The sequence below is a fragment of the Salvelinus namaycush genome, chromosome 36, assembly GCF_016432855.1.
Source record: "Salvelinus namaycush isolate Seneca chromosome 36, SaNama_1.0, whole genome shotgun sequence".
NCBI lineage: Eukaryota > Metazoa > Chordata > Actinopteri > Salmoniformes > Salmonidae > Salvelinus > Salvelinus namaycush.
The window spans coordinates 787,921-806,493 of NC_052342.1; the positions used below are offsets into that span (position 1 = coordinate 787,921).

At 43.8% G+C, this 18,573-nt stretch overlaps 1 protein-coding gene across 1 annotated transcript in view; it reads left to right on the top strand.

Moving 5' to 3' along the window:
* Positions 1–9,916: 9,916 nt before the first annotated feature.
* The window catches only part of LOC120030200 (sodium/potassium/calcium exchanger 2-like), a 141,766-nt gene continuing 133,109 nt past the window's right edge, over positions 9,917–18,573 (top strand). The window contains exon 1 of the mRNA XM_038975554.1: positions 9,917–10,804. Coding sequence (XP_038831482.1) covers positions 9,917–10,804 — 888 coding nt within the window. The remainder of the gene's footprint in view (positions 10,805–18,573) is intronic.

An 18,573-nucleotide genomic window follows, 5' to 3' on the forward strand; every position in this document is an offset into this window, starting at 1 on the left:
TTGACTTTTTACACATTTTAGTGTGTTACAACTTGGGATTAAAATTGATTTAATTGTACTTTTTTTGTCAAGGATCTTCACAAAATACTCTGTAATGTCAAAGTGTAAGAAAAATTCGAACATTTGTCTTGATGGAAAAGTCTTTAAGAGCTTTCCACGCCTGGATTGTGCAACATTTGACCATTTCAAAATTCTTCAATCTCTGGCAAATTGACCATTGATCACAGCTAGACATAACTGTAACTCAGCCACTCAGAAACATTTACTGTCTACTCCAGTGTAGATACGGCCTTGTGTTTTAGGTTATTGTCCTGCTAAAGGTGAATTTATCTCCAAGTGTCTGGTGGAAAGCAATCTGAACCGGGTTTTTCTGTAGGATTTTGCCTGTGCTTATTGCCGTTCTGTTTATTTTTATCCTGAAAAACTCCCCAGTCCTTAAAAATTTCAAGCATACCCATAACATTAAGCCCTAGCCGCGTCCTCAGAGCAAGTGCAGAACAGCTGGCTGGAGTATTTACGGACATATTCAGTCTCTCCCTATCCCAGTCTGCTGTCCCCACATGCTTCAAGATGTCCACCTTTTTATTTATTTATTTATTTCACCTTTATTTAACCAGGTAGGCCAGTTGAAAACAAGTTCTCATTTACAACTGCGACCTGGCAAAGATAAAGCATAGCAGTGCGACACAAACAACAACACAGAGTTACACATGGAATAAACAAACGTACAGTCAATAACACAATTGGAAAAAAATATATACAGTGTGTGCAAAGGAGGTAAGATTAGGGAGGTAAGGCAATAAATAGGCCATAGTGGCAAAGTAATTACAATTTAGCAATTAAACACTGGAGTGATAGATGTGCAGAAGATGAATGTGCAAGTAGAGATACTGGGGTGCAAAGGAGCAGAAAAAATAAATCAATAACAATATGGGAATGAGGTAGTTGGATGGGCTATTTACAGATTGGCTATTTACAGGTGCAGTGATCTGTGAGCTGCTCTGACAGCTGATGCTTAAATTTAGTGAGGGAGATATGAGTCTCCAGCTTCAGTGATTTTTGCAATTCGTTCCAGTCATTGGCAGCAGAGAACTGGAAGGAAAGGCAGCCAAAGTAGGAATAGGCTTTGGGGGTGACCAGTGAAATATACCTGCTGGAGCTCATGCTACGGGTGGGTGCTGCTATGGTGACCAGTGAGTTGAGATAAGGCGGGGCCTTACCTAGCAAAGACTTATAGATGACCTGGAGCCAGTGGGTTTGGCGACGAATATGAAACGAGGGCCAGCCAACGAGAGCATACAGGTTGCAGTGGTGGGTAGTATTTGGGGCTTTGGTGACAAAACGGATGGCACTGTGATAGACTGCATCCAATTTGCTGAGTAGAGTGTTGGAGGCTATTTTATAAATGACATCGTCGAAGCCAAGGATCGGTAGGATAGTCAGTTTTACGAGGGTATGTTTGGCAGCATGAGTGAAGGATGCTTTGTTGCGAAATAGGAAGACGATTCTAGATTGAATTTTGGATTGGAGATGCTTAATGTGAGTCTGGAAGGAGAGTGTACAGTCGAACCAGACACCTAGGTATTTGTAGTTGTCCACATATTCTAAGTCTGATCCGTCCAGAGAAGTGATGCTGGACGGGCGGGCAGGTGCAGGCAGCGATCGGTTGAAGAGCATGCATTCAGTTATACTTGCATTTAAGAGCAGTTGGAGGCCACGGAAGGATAGTTGTATGGCAGTGAAGCTCGTCTGGAGGTGAGTTAACACAGTGCCCAAAGAAAGGCCAAAAGTATACAGAATGGTGTCGTCTGCGTAGAGGTGGATCAGAGAATCACCAGCAGCAAGAGCAACATCATGGATTTATACAGAGAAAAGAGTCAGCCTGAGAATTGAACCCTGTGGCACCCCCATAGAGACTGCCAGAGGTCCGGACAACAGGCCCTCCGATTTGGCACACTGAACGCTGTCTGAGAAGTAGTTGGTGAACCAAGCGAGGCAGTCATTTGAGAAACCAAGGCTGTTGAGTCTGTCGATAAGAATGTGGTAATTGACAGAGTCGAAAGCCTTGGCCAGGTCGATGAATATGGCTGCACAGTAATGTCTTTTATCGATGGTGGTTATGATATTGTTTAGGACCTTGAGCGTGGCTGAGGTGCACCCATGACCAGCTCGGAAACCGGATTGCATAGCGGAGAAGGTGCGGTTGGATTCGAAATGGTTGGTGATCTGTTTGTTAACTTGGCTTTCGAAGACCTTAGAAAGGCAGGGTAGGATAGATATAGGTCTGTAACAGTTTAGGTCTAGAGTGTCTCCCCCTTTGAAGAGGGGGATGACCGCTGCAGCTTTCCAATCTTTGGGGATCTCAGATGATACGAAAGAGAGGTTGAACAGGCTAGTAATAGGGGTTGCAACAATTGTGGCGGATAATTTTAGAAAGAGAGGGTCCAGATTTTGCAACTCTTTTAGAACATCAGCTGTCTGGATTTGTTGAAGGAGAAATGTTGCAGGTTTGGGCTAGTTGCTGTGGTGGGTGCAGGGCTGTTGACCGGGGTAGGCGTAGCCAGGTGGAAAGCATGGCCAGCCGTAGAAAAATGTTTTTGAAATTCTCAATTATAGTGGATTTATCGGTGGTGACAGTGTTTCCTAGCCTCAGTGCAGTGGGCAGCTGGGAGGAGGTGTTCTTATTCTCCATGGACTTTACAGTGCCCCAGAACCTTTTGGAGTTTGTGCAACAGGATGCAAATTTCTGTTTGAAAAAGCTAGCCTTTGCTTTCCTAACTGCCTGTGTATATTGGTTCCTAACTTCCCTGAAAAGTTGCATATCGCGGGGGCTATTCGGTGCTAATGCAGTACGCCACAGGATGTTTTTGTGCTGGTCAATGGCAGTGAAGTCTGGAGTGAACCAAGGGCTATATCTGTTCAAATTTTTCTGAATGGGGCATGCTTATTTAAGATGGTGAGGAAAGCACTTTTAAAGAATAACCAGGCATCCTCTACTGACGGAATGAGGTCAATATCCTTCCAGGATACCCGGGCCAGGTCGATTAGAAAGGCCTGCTCGCGGAAGTGTTTCAGGGAGCGTTTGACAGTGATGAGGGGTGGTCGTTTGACCGCAGCCCCATTACGGATGCAGGCAATGAGGCAGTGATTGCTGAGATCTTGGTTGAAGACAGCCGAGGTGTATTTAGAGGGCAGGTTGGTCAGGATTATATCTATGAGGGTGCCCGTGTTTACAGATTGGGGTTGTACCTGGTAGGTTCATTGATAATTTGTTTGAGATTGAGGGCATCTAGCTTAGAATGTAGGACGGCCGGGATGTTAAGCATGTCCCAGTTTAGGTCACCTAACACTACAAGCTCTGAAGATAGATGGGGGGAAATCAATTCACATATTTTGTCCAGGGCACAGCTGGGGGTAAAAGGTGGTCTATAACAAATGGCAACAGTGAGAGACTTATTTCTGGAAAGGTGGATTTTTAGAAGTAGAAGCTCGAATTGTTTGGGCACAGACCTGGATTGTATGACAGAACTCTGCAGGCTGTTTCTGCAGTAGATTGCAACTCCGCCCCCTTTGGCCGTTCTATCTTGTCGGAAAATGTTATAGTTAGGGATGGAAATTTCAGGATTTTTGGTGGCCTTCCTAAGCCAGGATTCAGACACGACTAGGACATCCGGGTTGGCAGAGTGTGCTAAAATCAGTGAGTAAAACAAACTTATGGAGGCTTCTATTGTTAACATGCATGAAACCAAGGCTTTTACGGCTACAGAAATCAACAAATGAGAGTTCCTGGGGAATGGGAGTGAAGCTAGGCGCTACAGGGCCTGGATTAACCTCTACATCACCAGAGGAACAGTAGGACAAGGGTACGGCTAAAGGCATTCTTCCTGTACCCAAGAAAGCAAAGGTAACTGAACTAAATGACTATCTCCCCGTAGCACTCACTTCTGTCATTATGAAGTGCTTTTAGAGACTAGTCAAGGATCATATAACCTCAACCTTACCTGCCACCCTAGACCCACTTCAATTTGCTTATCGCCCCAATAGATCCACAGACGATGCAATCTGTTGGAAGAGGTTAATAGATAATGCTATTGAAGTGTTATTTAATTTGTGTTCTCTTTATGAAAGCAATACAGGCATTTTTGTGAAATGTGAAAAGAGAGTTTTGTTTATTTGGTAGGCTATGCCTGGTTATGATTTTAAAAAAAATATTATAACAAGCCACTATGGAAGTGCACATTATGTTGGTTGGAATAGTATAGAAGAATTTGAGGCTTTGAGGGGAGAAATTATGCCATCCATCTCAATTCATAGTTCTGAGGTTCTAACTGTCACGTCCGTTGTTGGAATTAGACCAAGGCGCAGCGTGGTAAGTGTACATCTTTCTTTATTTTGATACACACCAAAAAAACAACAAAAAGATAAACGAACGTAACGTTCTGCAGGCTACACAGTAACTGTACAAAAACAAGATCCCACAAACTCAGGTGGAAAACAGGCTGCCTAAGTACGATCCCCAATCAGAGGCAACGATAGACAGCTGCCTCTGATTGGGAACCATACCCGGCCAACAAAGAAATAGAACACATAGATTTGCCCTCCAAAGTCACACCCTGACCTAACCAAATAGATAATTAAAAAGCCTCTAAGGTCAGGGCGTGACAGTACCCCCCCCCAAAGGTGCGGACTCTGGCCGCAAACCTGAACTTATAGGGGAGGGTCCGAGTGGGCATCTCATCTCGGTGGAGGCTCCGGTGCGGGACGCAGACCCTGCTCTGCTTGAGGCTCCCCTCACTTTGGTGGCGCTTCTGATGCGGGGATCGTCGCCGGGGACTCCGGACCGTAGATCGTTGTCGCAGACTCCGGACCGTAGATCACTGCTGGAGGAACCGAACCACCGATCGTCGCCGGAAGCTCCGGCCTGGGAACCCTCGCTGGAGGCTCCTGACTGGGGACCGTCGCTGCAGGCTCCGGACTGGGGACCGTCGCTGCAGGCTCCGGACTGGGGACCGTCGCTTCAGGCTCCGGACTGGGGACCGTCGCTTCAGGCTCCGGACTGTCGCTGCAGGCTCCGGACTGGTGACCGTCGCTTCAGGCTCCGGACCGTCGCTGCAGGCTCCGGACTGGGAACCCCTGCTGCAGGCTCCGGACTGGGAACCCCTGCTGGAGGCTCCGGACTGGGAACCCCCGCTGGAGGCTCCGGACTGGGAACCCCCGCTGGAGGCTCTGGACTGCAGACCGTCGCTGTAGACTCTGGACTGCAGACCGTCGCTGGAGACTCCGGACTGCGGATCATCACAGGAGGCTTTGTGCCATGGATCATCACTGGGGGCTTCGTGCCATGGATCATCACTGGGGGCTTCGGGCCATGGATCATCACTGAAGGCTCCGGGCCATGGATCACCACTGGAGGCTTTGTGCCATGGATCATCACTGGAGGCCTGGTGCGTGGAGCTGGCCCAGGATATACTGGGCCGTGGAGACGCACCGGAGGTCTGGAGCGCAGAGCTGGTACAACCCGTCCTGGCTGAATGCCCACTCTAGTACGGCAAATGCGGGGAGCTGGCACAGAGCGCACCGGGCTGTGGATGCGTACCGGAGACACAGTACGTGTAACCGCAAAGCATGGTGCTTGAAGGGTCACACGCTCCTCAAAGCGACTGTCTTGCTCCAGACTCCAACCCCTCCAAACTCTTTCGTCGCTCTCTACTGCCAACCACTCCTTGCTCAAATGGTCCAAGAATTCCTCCTCGGTCTCGGACTCACCCCTCAGCACCGACGCCCACGTCATCTGTGCCTTTCGGGTTTCCGTCGTGTCCTCTCCTCCTGACCACGCTGCTTGGTCCGTTTGTGGTGGGATCTTCTGTCATATCCGTTGTTGGAATTAGACCAAGGCGCAGCATGGTAAGCGTCTTTCTTTATTTTGATGAACACCAAAAAAAAAAAGAAGATAAACGAACGTAACGTTCTGCAGGCTACACAGTAACTGTACAAAAACAAGATACCACAAACTCAGGTGGAAAACAGGCTGCTTAAGTATGATGCCCAATCAGAGACAACGATAGACAGCTGCCTCTGATTGGGAACCATACCCGGCCAACAAAGAAATAGAACACAGAGATTTGCCCACCCAAGTCACACCCTGACCTAACCAAATAGAGAATAAAAAAGGCTCTCTAAGGTCAGGGCGTGACACTAACACTGTGGGTGCACAGGTCAGTGTGAATTGACCATGCACACATCTGTCTTTCAATGATAGGCCGAAGTGGATATTGATAACACAAAGGCAGACAAGTTTCTATCTGTCTCTGTTCCCATTTTGGGTTGATTGCAGGCAGGGAAAGAAGGGAGGGCAATCAATGAGGTCAGTGAATCGTGATTTATTACCTACCACGAGGGCATTAGTGTCACACATACTTTCCCACTGCACACAGACGTCAGTTCAATGTCTAGTTTTGATTTACATTTGGTTGAGTTGTCAACTATTGTGAATTCAATGTGAAATCAACAAAACATGTCACCATGTCATTCGATTTAGGTTAAAAGTTAGGTGAAAAAAACACAAAATTCCCTGACGTTGATGACTCTTTGCAAATCCAATGAGTTTTCCTACATTTATTTTTTGGGGTTGAAATGATGTGGATACAACGTTGATTCAACCATTTCCCCCCCAGTGGGTTGTCATGCTGTGCAGAGACTGCTGTCTTTATCCAACACGGCTTGTTTGGCATGTCTGCTAATGCTAAGCCCTGGTGGGGATTTTGATGTAAGAGGAATGCAAAGTAAACATGAGCAGCAGGTTCGTAGAGATGAATGTGACTTCAACCGAAGGCTGAGCAACAGACAAATCCCACAACACCAAATCCCACTGATTTCATAGAGCACACACTGTTTGACCTTGAAATCATGACTGCATTCCTTTATGGATCTTATGTCCCAAAATGCCCTGATGTTTTTCAACCTAGTGATAGACTAGGAGTGCTGATTTAGGATAAAGTCCCCCCTCTTATTCCTTACGGTTTAAAAGGCTAACTTGATCCTAGCTCTTCCACTTTGTGAATAAGGCCCTGGTTAGGCTCCATTTGGGCGACTCCCCTTCTGTGACCTTCAAACCTTCTATCTATATATGAAGGATCATGTGTAGGCCATTAAGTAACATCATTGAATGTTATTTCAAACATGCACAAGTATATCCATCTATATCAGCCCTATCTGTATAGTTGAAATGGTGACATTGCTGTAACCACAGCAACTCCATCAAGGTCTAGTCTATCCTGTTATGGCATATGACGGCTTCCACTGTTGTAATCTATAACCTCCCTATTCACGTGGTTAGACCGACCCTACCTTAGGTTCCAGTCTTTTCTTTTAGATTAGCAAGGTCTTTTAGACTAGAATGATTTCTCAGTGAGATGGGAGGGAGGATGTTGAGGTGAGCGCAGCTTGCAACCAGTTTGTCGGGAGCTCCTCCTCAATCGTCGGATAGGGTATTAACATCACATTTGCTCAATGAGAGCAAGGGAACACAAGAGACGGAACCGAATTTCGACCTGGTGTGTTACGGTTGCCGTTCTATTTACCTCTATATAAGGTAAGACATTCATAATTACTGACACATTTGTCAATTTTACGCGTTTTGCCTATTTTGCGCAAATGATGATAACTGAGTAGTCTACCCACTGGGCACAGACCCCAGTGCAATGTCTAGTTTTTATTTACATTTGGTTGCGTTGTCAACTAATGTGAATTCAAGGTTAAATCAACAACAACAAAAAAATATCCATGTCTTTGGATTTAGTTTAAAAGTCGGGGGAAAATACAAAATTCCCTTACATTTCCACGTTGATTCAACGTCATCACATTGCATTTTTGGGTGGTTGAAATGACGTGGAAACAACATTGATTCAACCAGTTTGTGTACAGTCGGTAATAATCACGCAGCTTTGAAGTGTTATTGTTGTAAGGTTACGCGGCAGGGAGATTTTACTGCAGGACAGAGGCGCACGTTGCAACAGCCGTTTGTCAGCTCCTCATATAAATGAAGACATACTATGCGGATATTTCAATGCACGGTGTAGGCTACGCAAGAGAAGGCCAGTAGCCTATTTTTTTTGCGTTTAGGCTATTTCATTTAAACGCCAATAGCCGTTATTATTTTTTCTATTGTAAAAAATATTTAGATTTCCGTGACTCAAGTAGAATCTATGTCAGTTAACCACGTTTGCGACACAAAACAATTCTGCGCAACAAAAATGTTACATTCTGCCGAGAATAGATAGCCTAGCCTATGCAGAACAAACGCACAGATTATCTGCTTTGGCTACGTCTGATCTGCTTCAAACGCCGCAATCCAATCATATAGTAACTATAACCGTTATAAAGGTGCCATTGAAGTTCGTTTTTAGGTCTGGGGCATTTGGTGCATCACATACCGAGTAGGCCTATAATTTGGTGGAATTTGGTTATTTGCAACAATTCTACCGGGATACCATAACATTTGCAGGGTTAATCTATATTATAAATATTTTCTAATGAATCCTCTCTATCTGAGTAGGTCAAATTGGTGAATTATTTCCACGTTTCACATACATAGCATGGTAACTACAGTACATACATTCCCGTCCCTATTAATATGTAGTATCATCTATATTTTTCGGAGGAAATAGGCGACCTGTTTTCCATGTTATTATTAGCCTTTATACAACTGGTGGGTCTAATCCTGAATGCTGGTTGGTTAAAACCGCATTCCAGCCGGTGTCTATTCCACAAATTACCATTTGACTGCGCAATCCACTGTCTCATCAACCCAGCCAGGACATGTATAAACTTGGTCTTCTCTTTAAAAAGCATCTAAACATTATCTCACATTTCTTTTAGCCTAACGTTTAGTTTTCAACAGCAGAGATTTGTATAAACCTTGCTGTCTGTCTCTCTGACATTTGCAACATTGTTTCAATATTCAAATTTGATCTCCAGCTGTCCCATAGTCATGAATGTGTCGGGAGTCGGACGAGGCAGCCAGGCATGCAGTTTTTCTCAGCCTGTCGAAATCATGAATCAGCTGGTATCATTTTTATGAATATATACAAAGAAATGTCAATTGAAAAAAGCTAAAACTAAACGAAGTGCAGCTAGTTTGCAGTCTTTCCAGCTTCAGTTTGAAGTGATTTGAATATGTTGGTAACTCGTTGTATAAAAGCGATAATGCCCTCAAAGCCGATGTTTGGAGGATATATTTTAGCTCGGTTTAAAAAAAAACACTGGCATCATCAAACACTGGCATTTCGGGCCTTATCACTTAAATATCTGGGTGTAATTTACAATGCATGTGACAAGCAATGATTAGTCTATTATGAATTCAAACATTTGAAGATTTTTTCTCAATGTTATTTGCTTGTTTCTGAAAAGATAAAGTAGGATATAGCTATTCCCTCTTATTTCTCTGCCTCTGAACCCATGTATTGCCGTTATATCTGTATCATAGCATAGGCCTTAATACCACAATGAAACATCAGAACATTGAAATTTAAAAAAAAAATCTTCAAGGAAATTGGATATCCATGGTCAGGACTAGGCTACATTGTGGTGTTAAATCCACTACAGAATTGAGGTAGGCATGTGACAGCTAATAGTTTGTTGCTGTGTCTAAATTCTACATGTTGAAGCTTCCTCCTTTTCTTTTTCTCTTCAATTTCTCTTCAAATCTTGTTTTTAGAGGCTAATATGAAGACATCGTTTGGCAAGCCACACGCTGGAAAGCTTCAGGAATACTCCCATGTTGTTTGAAGCCCACGGCAGCACCATGCGTTGTGTCTGCTAACAAAAACTAGCTCACCCTCTTTCCAGCCAACCATTGAGAGTATAGAAACACACTCAGCACATCACAGTGATGGGTTTGGACCAACCCTGCTTGGATATGGTGGTGCAAAGGCCCTTTCTGGATGCAACGTGTAAGAGGCACCGCCACCAGAACCTGCTTAGAAAGCTGAGGCCCATACGAATCCTGGGTTTTGTGTTCAGCCTGGTAGCCATAAGCGCTATCTCCTTTTCCTTCAGCGCCTTGACATGGAGCTCAGGGAGCCACCCGGAGCTGCTCCTGCCTCAAGAGGCCCTCCTTCAGTCTGGTCCTGCTCCCCACAGGACTCTACTTTCCACTCAGCACCAGAGGGATCCCAATGTCTCAGCCAACATGCCCGTGGCCATGAGGTCTTCGGCAGACGGCAACGAGAGCCAGGGGGACTATCCCACGGACCTGTTCACTCTGGAAGAGAGGCGCCAGGGTGCTGTGGTGCTCCACATGTTTGGGATGCTGTACATGTTCATCTCTTTAGCCATTGTGTGTGATGAATTCTTCGTGCCCGCTCTGACAGTCATCACAGAGAAGCTGGCCATCTCTGATGACGTGGCGGGGGCCACCTTCATGGCGGCAGGCGGGTCGGCGCCCGAGCTTTTCACTTCTGTCATCGGCGTATTCATCTCCCACAGCAATGTGGGCATCGGAACCATTGTGGGCTCAGCTGTCTTCAACATTCTCTTCGTCATTGGAATGTGTGCCATCTTCTCCAGGGAGATCCTCAACCTCACCTGGTGGCCCCTCTTCCGTGACGTCTCTTTCTACATCATGGACCTGATCATGCTCATATGTTTCTTCCTGGATAACTACATCTCCTACTGGGAAAGTATTACTCTGCTCTCAGCCTATGCCACCTATGTGATCTTTATGAAGTTCAACAGCAATGTTGAGGGCTTTGTGAAAGGCTGCATGAACAAGAATCAAGTGGTGGAGGTGGAGGTTCAGCCGAAGGTGAGTCTATTTCCCTTCATATATTTTTCTTTATCTCTCTTTCCTCTCAGAGCTTCATCAACATTTCCTCTGCCTCCCTTTCTTTCAAATTAATGTGACCATTTCAATCTAGCGGTTAGAATCTCAGATCACAAGGGATTTAGTGCCTACCCTGGCGACGCTGGGTCAATTGTGCACCGCCCTATGGGACTCCCAATCACAGCCGGATGTGATGCAGCCTGGATTCGAACCACGTACTGCAGTGACGCCTCTTGTACTGAGATGCAGCGCCGCTCAGGAGCCCCCCTATGTTGTATCCCATAAAAAGTCAAGTCTTTCCGTTGCCTGGTAACATACAGTATATAAATGAATTCAAATCGAAGTCAGTCGATTTTTGTATTTAATTGTTTCATTTAACCTTTATTTTAACAGGAAGACAAATGTGCCCTGTATATACAACATAAATATACATATTATACCCACAATATATACAGTACTCCCGAGTGGTGCTCTCGAGTGGCACAGCAGTCAAAGGCACTACATCTCAGTGCTAGAGGCATCACTACAGACCCTGGTGTGATTCCAGGCTGTATCACAACTGGCCGTGATTGGGAGTCCCATAGGGCGGCGCACAATTGGCTCAGTGTCATCCGGGTTACGGTTTGTCCGGGGTAGGCCGTCATTGTAAATAAGAATTTGTTCTTTACTGACTTGCCTTGTTAAATAAAGCTAAAAAAATATATACAGTACCAGTCAAAAGTTTAGACACACCTACTCATTCAAGGGGTTTTCTTTATTTTTACTATTTTCTACATTCAGAGGAGACTGCGTGTATCAGGCCTTCATGGTCGAATCAGGCCTTTAGCTCATATATTCTTTGGTTACCACATGATTCCATATGTGTTATTTCATAGTTTTGATGTCTTCACTATTATTCTAGAAAATAGTAAAAATAAAGAAAAATCCCTAGAATGAGTAGGTGTATCCAAACTTTTGACTGGTACTGTATATGGCGGACATGCATAAAGATGGCAGCCCCACATGTACTTACCACAAATGCCTAATGTGCTAAGTTCACCGTATAATACAGTGTTCTCCATTACTCTTTTTTTGTACTTGCATTAGCATAGTAAACTTGATCCCAACTCTAGCTCAAAGATGGCAATAAAAAGTACATTGTGGTGATTTATTGGCACATTGAACCATGTCGCTATAGTTAATAAAGTCTGTGGGTAGTGCTAAAACAATGACGTCATATCTGAATTCCTCCATCTTTATACACCTTTGCCATCAGGAAGTGATTTGAATCTAACATTTAAAATGGAAAACATTTTAAAGAACTTTTTCTTTTCAGTTTATTTGGAAATAATTTAAAATGGTCCTTTTTTCACTTATTGAATTGGAATTTCAGGTTACTTCCTGAATTGACTGACTTGACTGACTCTATTTGGTTTCGATATTTATACAATTTTGAGCTTGCCCAGTCCATGAACTTTAGTCAGCAGGTGTCGCTTGAATGCTTACCCTGTTCTCTGAAATGAAAACGTTATATTTCATAATACCTCTTTAAATTGTGCTCAATTACAGTGCCTTCGGGAAAGTATTCAGACCCCTTGACTTTTTCCACATTTTGGTAGGTTAAAGCCTTATTCTAAAATGTATTAAATAGTTTTTTTTCCCTCAAATCTACACACACTACCCCATAATGACAAAGCAACAACAGGATTTTAGAAATGTTTGTTAATTTATATAAGTATTCAAACCCTTTACTCAGTACTTTGTTGAAGCACCTTTGGCAGTGATTACAGCCTCGAGTCTTCTTGGGCATGAAGCTTGGCACACCTGTATTTGAGGTTCTCACATTCTTCTCTGCAAATCCTTTCAAGCTCGGTCAGGTTGGATGGGGATTGTTGCTGCACAGCTATTTGCAGGTCTCTCCAGAGATGTCAAATCAAATCCAATTTTATTGGGCACATACACGTGGTTAGCAGATGTTATTGCAAGTGTAGCGAAATGCTTGGGCTTCTAGTTCCAACAGTGCAGCAATATCAAACATGTAATCTAACAGGTTGTTAGATTACATGTTTGATATTGCTGCACTGTTGGAACAGGAAGCCCAAGCATTTCGCTAAACTGAGCTCAGACTGTCCGCAATAGGCTGAGAGAGGCTGGACTGAGGGCTTGTAGTAAGGCAGGTCCTCACCAGACATCACCGGCAACAACGTCGCCTATGGGCACAAACCCACCAGGCATACTGCTCGTTCTGTGTGTGATTTCCTGCAAGAGGAATGTCAGTGTTCTGCCATGGCCAGCGAAGAGCCCGGATCTCAATCCCATTGAGCACGTCTGGGACCTGTTGGATCGGAGGGTGAGGGCTAGTGTTCCTGGTGTAACACGGGCAGTTGTTGTTGTCATCCTGTACCTGTCCCGCAGGTGTGATGTTTGGATGTACTGATCCTGTGCAGGTGTTGTTACACGTGGTCTGCCACTGCGAGGATGATCAGCTGTCCATCCTGTCTCCCTGTAGCGCTGTCTTAGGCGTCTCACAGTACGGACATTGCAATTTATTGCCCTGGCCACATCTGCAGTGTTCATGCCTCCTTGCAGCATGCTTAAGGCACGTTCACGCAGATGAGCAGGGACCCTGGGCATCTTTCTTTTGGTGTTTTTTAGAGTCAGTAGAAAGGCCTCTTTGGTGTCCTAAGTTTTCATAACTGTAACCTTAATTGCCAACCGTCTGTAAGCTGTTAGTGTCTTAACGACTGTTCCACAGGTGCATGCTCATTTTTTTATGGTTCATTGAACAAGCATGGGAAACAGTGTTTAAACCCTTTACAATGAAGATCTGTGAAGTTATTTTGATTTTTACGAATTATCTTTGAAAGACAGGGTCCTGAAAAAGGGACGTTTCCTTTTTTGCTGCGTTTACATATGAGATGAGTAATGCAGGACATGTAAACATTATTAAAGTAGGATTATTAAAGTGACTAGTGATACATTTATTAAAGTGGCCAATGATTTCAAGTCTGTATATAGGCCGCAGCCTCTCTGTTAGTAATGGTTGTTTAACAGTCTGATGGCCTTGATACAGAAGGTGTTTTTCAGTCTCTCGGTCCCAGCGTTGATGCACCTGTACTGCACCTGTACTCGCCTTCTGGATGGTAGCAGGGTGAACAGGCAGCGGATCGGGTGGGTGTTGTCCTTGATGTTCTATTTCGCCTTCCTGTGACATCAGGTGCTGTAGGTGTCTTGGAGGGCAGGTAGTTTGCCCGCTGGTGATGCGTTGTTTAGACCGCACCACTCTCTGGAGAGCCTTGCGGTGCAGTTGTCGTACCAGGCGGTGATACAGCTCGACAGGAGGCTCTCAATTGTGCATCTGTAAAAGTTTGTGAGGGTTTTAGGTGACAAGCCAAATTTCTTCAGCCTCCTGATGTTGAAGAGGCGCTGTTGTGCCTTCTTCACCACACTGTCTGTGCGGGTGGACCATTTCAGTTTTTCCGTGATTGCTAATTTTGTCCGGGCGGCCAGTTCTAGGAGCAGTCTTGGTGGTTCCAAACTTCTTCCATTTAAGAATGATGGAGGCATTGTGTTTTTGGGGACCTTCAATGCTGCAGAAATTGTTTGGTACCCTTCCTCAGATCGGTGCCTCGACACAATCCTGCCTCGGAGCTCTACGGACAATTCCTTCGACCTCATGGCTTGATCTTTGCTCTGACATGCACTGTCAATTGTGGGACCTTATATTGACAGGTGTGTGCCTTTCCAAATCATGTCCAATCAATTGAATTGACCACAGGTGGACTCCAATCAAGTTGTAGAAACATCTCAAGGATAATCGGTGGAAACAGGACGCACCTGAGCTAAATTTCAAGCCTCATAGCAAAGGGTCTGAATACTTATTTAAGTAAGGTATTTCTGTTTATTTGTAGTACATTTGCAAAAATGTCCCCCAAAAACTTCGCGTTGTCATTATGGGTTATTGTGTGTAAATTGATGAGGATTGGTTTTTATTTAATCAATTTTAGAATATGGCTTTAACCTAACAAAATGTGGAAAAAGTCAAGGGGTCTGAATACTTTCCAAAGGCACTATATATGGCTTTACATGCTGTACTCAATTGAATACACCATTTTCTGAGTGGGATTTCAAGTAGTTTTAGAGTTATGATCAATTGTACAACCAATACGGATTTTGTGTTAAACGCTCTACAACAAAGCTTTCTTAGTGTCCATCAGGCTTTCTCTACCCTTCACCTTGTTCTGAACACCTCCAAAAAAAGGTAATGTGGTTTTGTAAGAAGAATGCCCTTCTCCCCACAGTTGTGATTACTACTTGAGGTAGTCACCTCATACAAGTACTTGGGAGTATGGCTAGACGGTACACTGTCTTTCTCTCAGCACATATCAAGGTTTCTTCTATCGTAATCGCTCCTCTTTCACCCCAGCTGCCAAACTAACCCTGATTCAGATGACCATCCTACCCATTACGTAGACATAATTTATAGATTGGCAGGTAAGGGTGCTCTCGAGCGGTTAGATGTTCTTTACAATTCGGCTTTCAGATTTGCCACCATTGCTCCTTATCGGACACATCACTGCACTCTATACTCTTCTGTAAACTGGTCATCTCTGTATACCCGTCCCAAGACCCACTGGTTGATGCTTATTTATAAAACCCTCTTAGGCCTCACCCCCATATCTGAGATATCTACTGCAACCCTCATCCTCCACATACAACACCCGTTCTGCCAGTCACATTCTGTTAAAGGTCCCCGAAGCACACACATCCCTGGGTCTCTCGTCTTTTCAGTTCCATGCAGCTAGCGACTGGAACGAGCTGCAACAAACACTCAAACTGGACAGTTTTATATAAATCTCTTAATTCAAAGACTCCATCATGGACACTTTTACTGACAGTTGTGGCTGCTTTGCGTGATGTATTGTTGTCTCTACCTTCTTGCCCTTTGTGCTGTTGTCTGTGCCCAATAATGTTTGTACCCTGTTTTGTGCTGCTACCATGTTGTTGCCATCTTATGTTGCTACCATGCTGTGTTGTCATGTTTTGCTGCTATGTTGTTGTCTTAGGTACCTCTTTATGTAGTGTCTCTCTTCTCGTGATGTGTGTTTTGTCCTATATTTTTATTTAATTCATTTTTATTTTTAATCCCAGCCCCTGTCCCCGCGTTTTTTTCACTCAAATTACGCAACACAGTCTCCACTTTTTTCGTCTTTCTTTTTCTGATTTTTCATTTAATTACTACAGCCTGTACCAACCTTCTTGTAAAATAATGACATATTTAGCTTTTTCTACAACAAAATAAAGCAGTTTTTCCTCCACATTCCTCTAGGGACATGACACGACAAAAAGTTTCTCAGGTGTTTTCAGACTTCAAAAGTGTTTATCTGTTGAGATGACACTGGCCTGCCATAAAGTGTTCCTTTTTGGGATTAATAAAAATGTCAGTATCATTCTAGGTTAAGCTGGACATGTGTCCCAGTTTGACAGACAAACCCCTGAAAATGTAAGGAATCCCTACAAACCATACTTCAAAGTATGGTCTGGTTTTAAAATGTAATTCAGATATCCAAAATATGTTGGATCTCAGTCATCAAAGTATGATAAATAACACCTATTAGGAGACCTTTACTGTGAAAAACCTTAAACCAGTATTAATACCTTCCGCATGATGATTACAAGCCTCATTGCAAGGAGGATCGGTACCTGTACACAGAATTGCTACTGTGGTACAATGGTCTTATTCATTCTGTCTCTCAGACATTCTCATTAAGAAATTCTAAGAAGCTTGAAATACTCCCTCAAGTTAAATTATGCTGTAAGATATTTTTGGTTTATTCACAAAGAATGACTGGTATCTTCCTTGTGATACATGTATGTATAAGAAATCCATTGATTCAAAGCATTACTTCACAGAGTATAGAATGCTATCCTCAATGACACTGGAGGGCAAAGGGAATATAATTCCAGAGCAATTTGATACCGTTGTTGAGATTATCCTGATGGATTTAGGTTACTTTGTGACACGAGATGGAAATTAATTTTGGTGATACTATCTCAGAAATCTGTATTTTAAAACTAATTCAGGATTTACTTTAAGTACATAAAGGATATTTCATCAGAGGTCACATAATACCGGGAACTGAACATCCAAGAGACTGAAAGATTTGCATAGCTTTCAAGGAAGTGAGAATCTAATAACAATGCTTTCAAAATGTAAAGATGTCTTGAATTTGTATTTTGGACTCTGGCTGCTTCTAATGAGGGAAATAAACCTCATAAAATTACAACAGGGAGTTCCAGAGCAAAGAGGAGATTTGAATGACCTTGAGCTGCAATGCATGCTGAGCACCCGAATAAGACTACTGGAGAAAATAACAGAAAAACAAATAAGAAAAGGAGGGAGACCGATAAATCGATCAACCTTGCTTGTGTCTGCTCTCAGCTCCACATCTCTGTCATCGCACATTTAAGTCTTTCCTATCACAGTCTGCTGAGTAATGCCCCCCCCCCCCGGCTACAGACCAACGTGTAGGAAAAGGGAACAGAAGATACCTAGTCAATTGTACAACTCAAAGAATTCAGCTGAAATATGTTTTCCGCATTTAACCCAACCCCTCTGAATCAGAGAGGTGTGGGGGGCTGCCTTAATTGACATCCACGTCATCGGCGCCTGGGGAACAGTGGGTTAACGTCCTTGCTCAGGGGCAGAATGACAGATTTGATCCTGAATGTGAGAATCTCTCTTATGTTTATAATTTTACATTTTACATATTTCTTTGCTTCATTATATAGCTGTAGGTATTTGTGATATGATCAACTGTAGTTGTATTTTGATGTTACAGTGGATATGAGCTATCATGTAGCATTTTATTTTAACATGATGGCGCCGACGGAGATGGCAGCAGCGTGACTAGCTATTTTTTACGTTATTAGCTCAGGAATCATTTTGTGTCGGGAAGAACTATTAGATATTCAAGCGGCGGTAACGCACCAGAACCTCCAGCATTACGACCAGGATTACGACTTCCCTGGAGCGGATCCTTTATTTGCTCTCCCCAGAGCAATTTAACTTATTTCAGAGGCTGACCCAAAACAACGCTGGCAGAGAAGAGGTACTCGAGGTGGTCTTCTTGTCCGACTTAGGAAGAAGGCACACCACCCACCACTCCTGAGTGTTTTACTCGCTAATGTCCAATATCCGGGTAATAAAGTTGATGAGCTCAAGGCGCGAGTTTCTTTTCAGAGAGACACCAGGGATTGTAACATACTCTGCTTCACAGAAACATGGCTCTCTCGAGATATACTGTCTGACTCTGTAAAGCCAGTTGGGTTCTCAGTACATCGCGCCGACAGGAACAAACATCTCTCCGGGAAGCAGAAGGGTGGAGGTACAGTATATGTTTTATGATTAACGACTTATGGTGTAACTGTGATAACATACAGGAGGAACTAAAGTCCTTCTGTTCACCCGACCTAGAATATCTCAATCAAATGCCCACTGTACTATCTCCAGAGAGAATTTTTGTCAATAATAGCCACAGTGGTCTATCCCCCCCCAAGTGGATACCACGACGGCCCTTAAAGAACTTCACTGGACTTTATGCAAACTGGAAACCACATATCCTGAGGCTGCATTTATTGTAGCTGGGGATTTTAACAAAGCAGATTTGAGGAAAAGGCTCCCGAAATTCTATCAACATATTGATTGTTGTACTCATGCTGCTAAAACCCTCAACCATTGCTATACTACCTTCCAGAATGCATATAAGGCC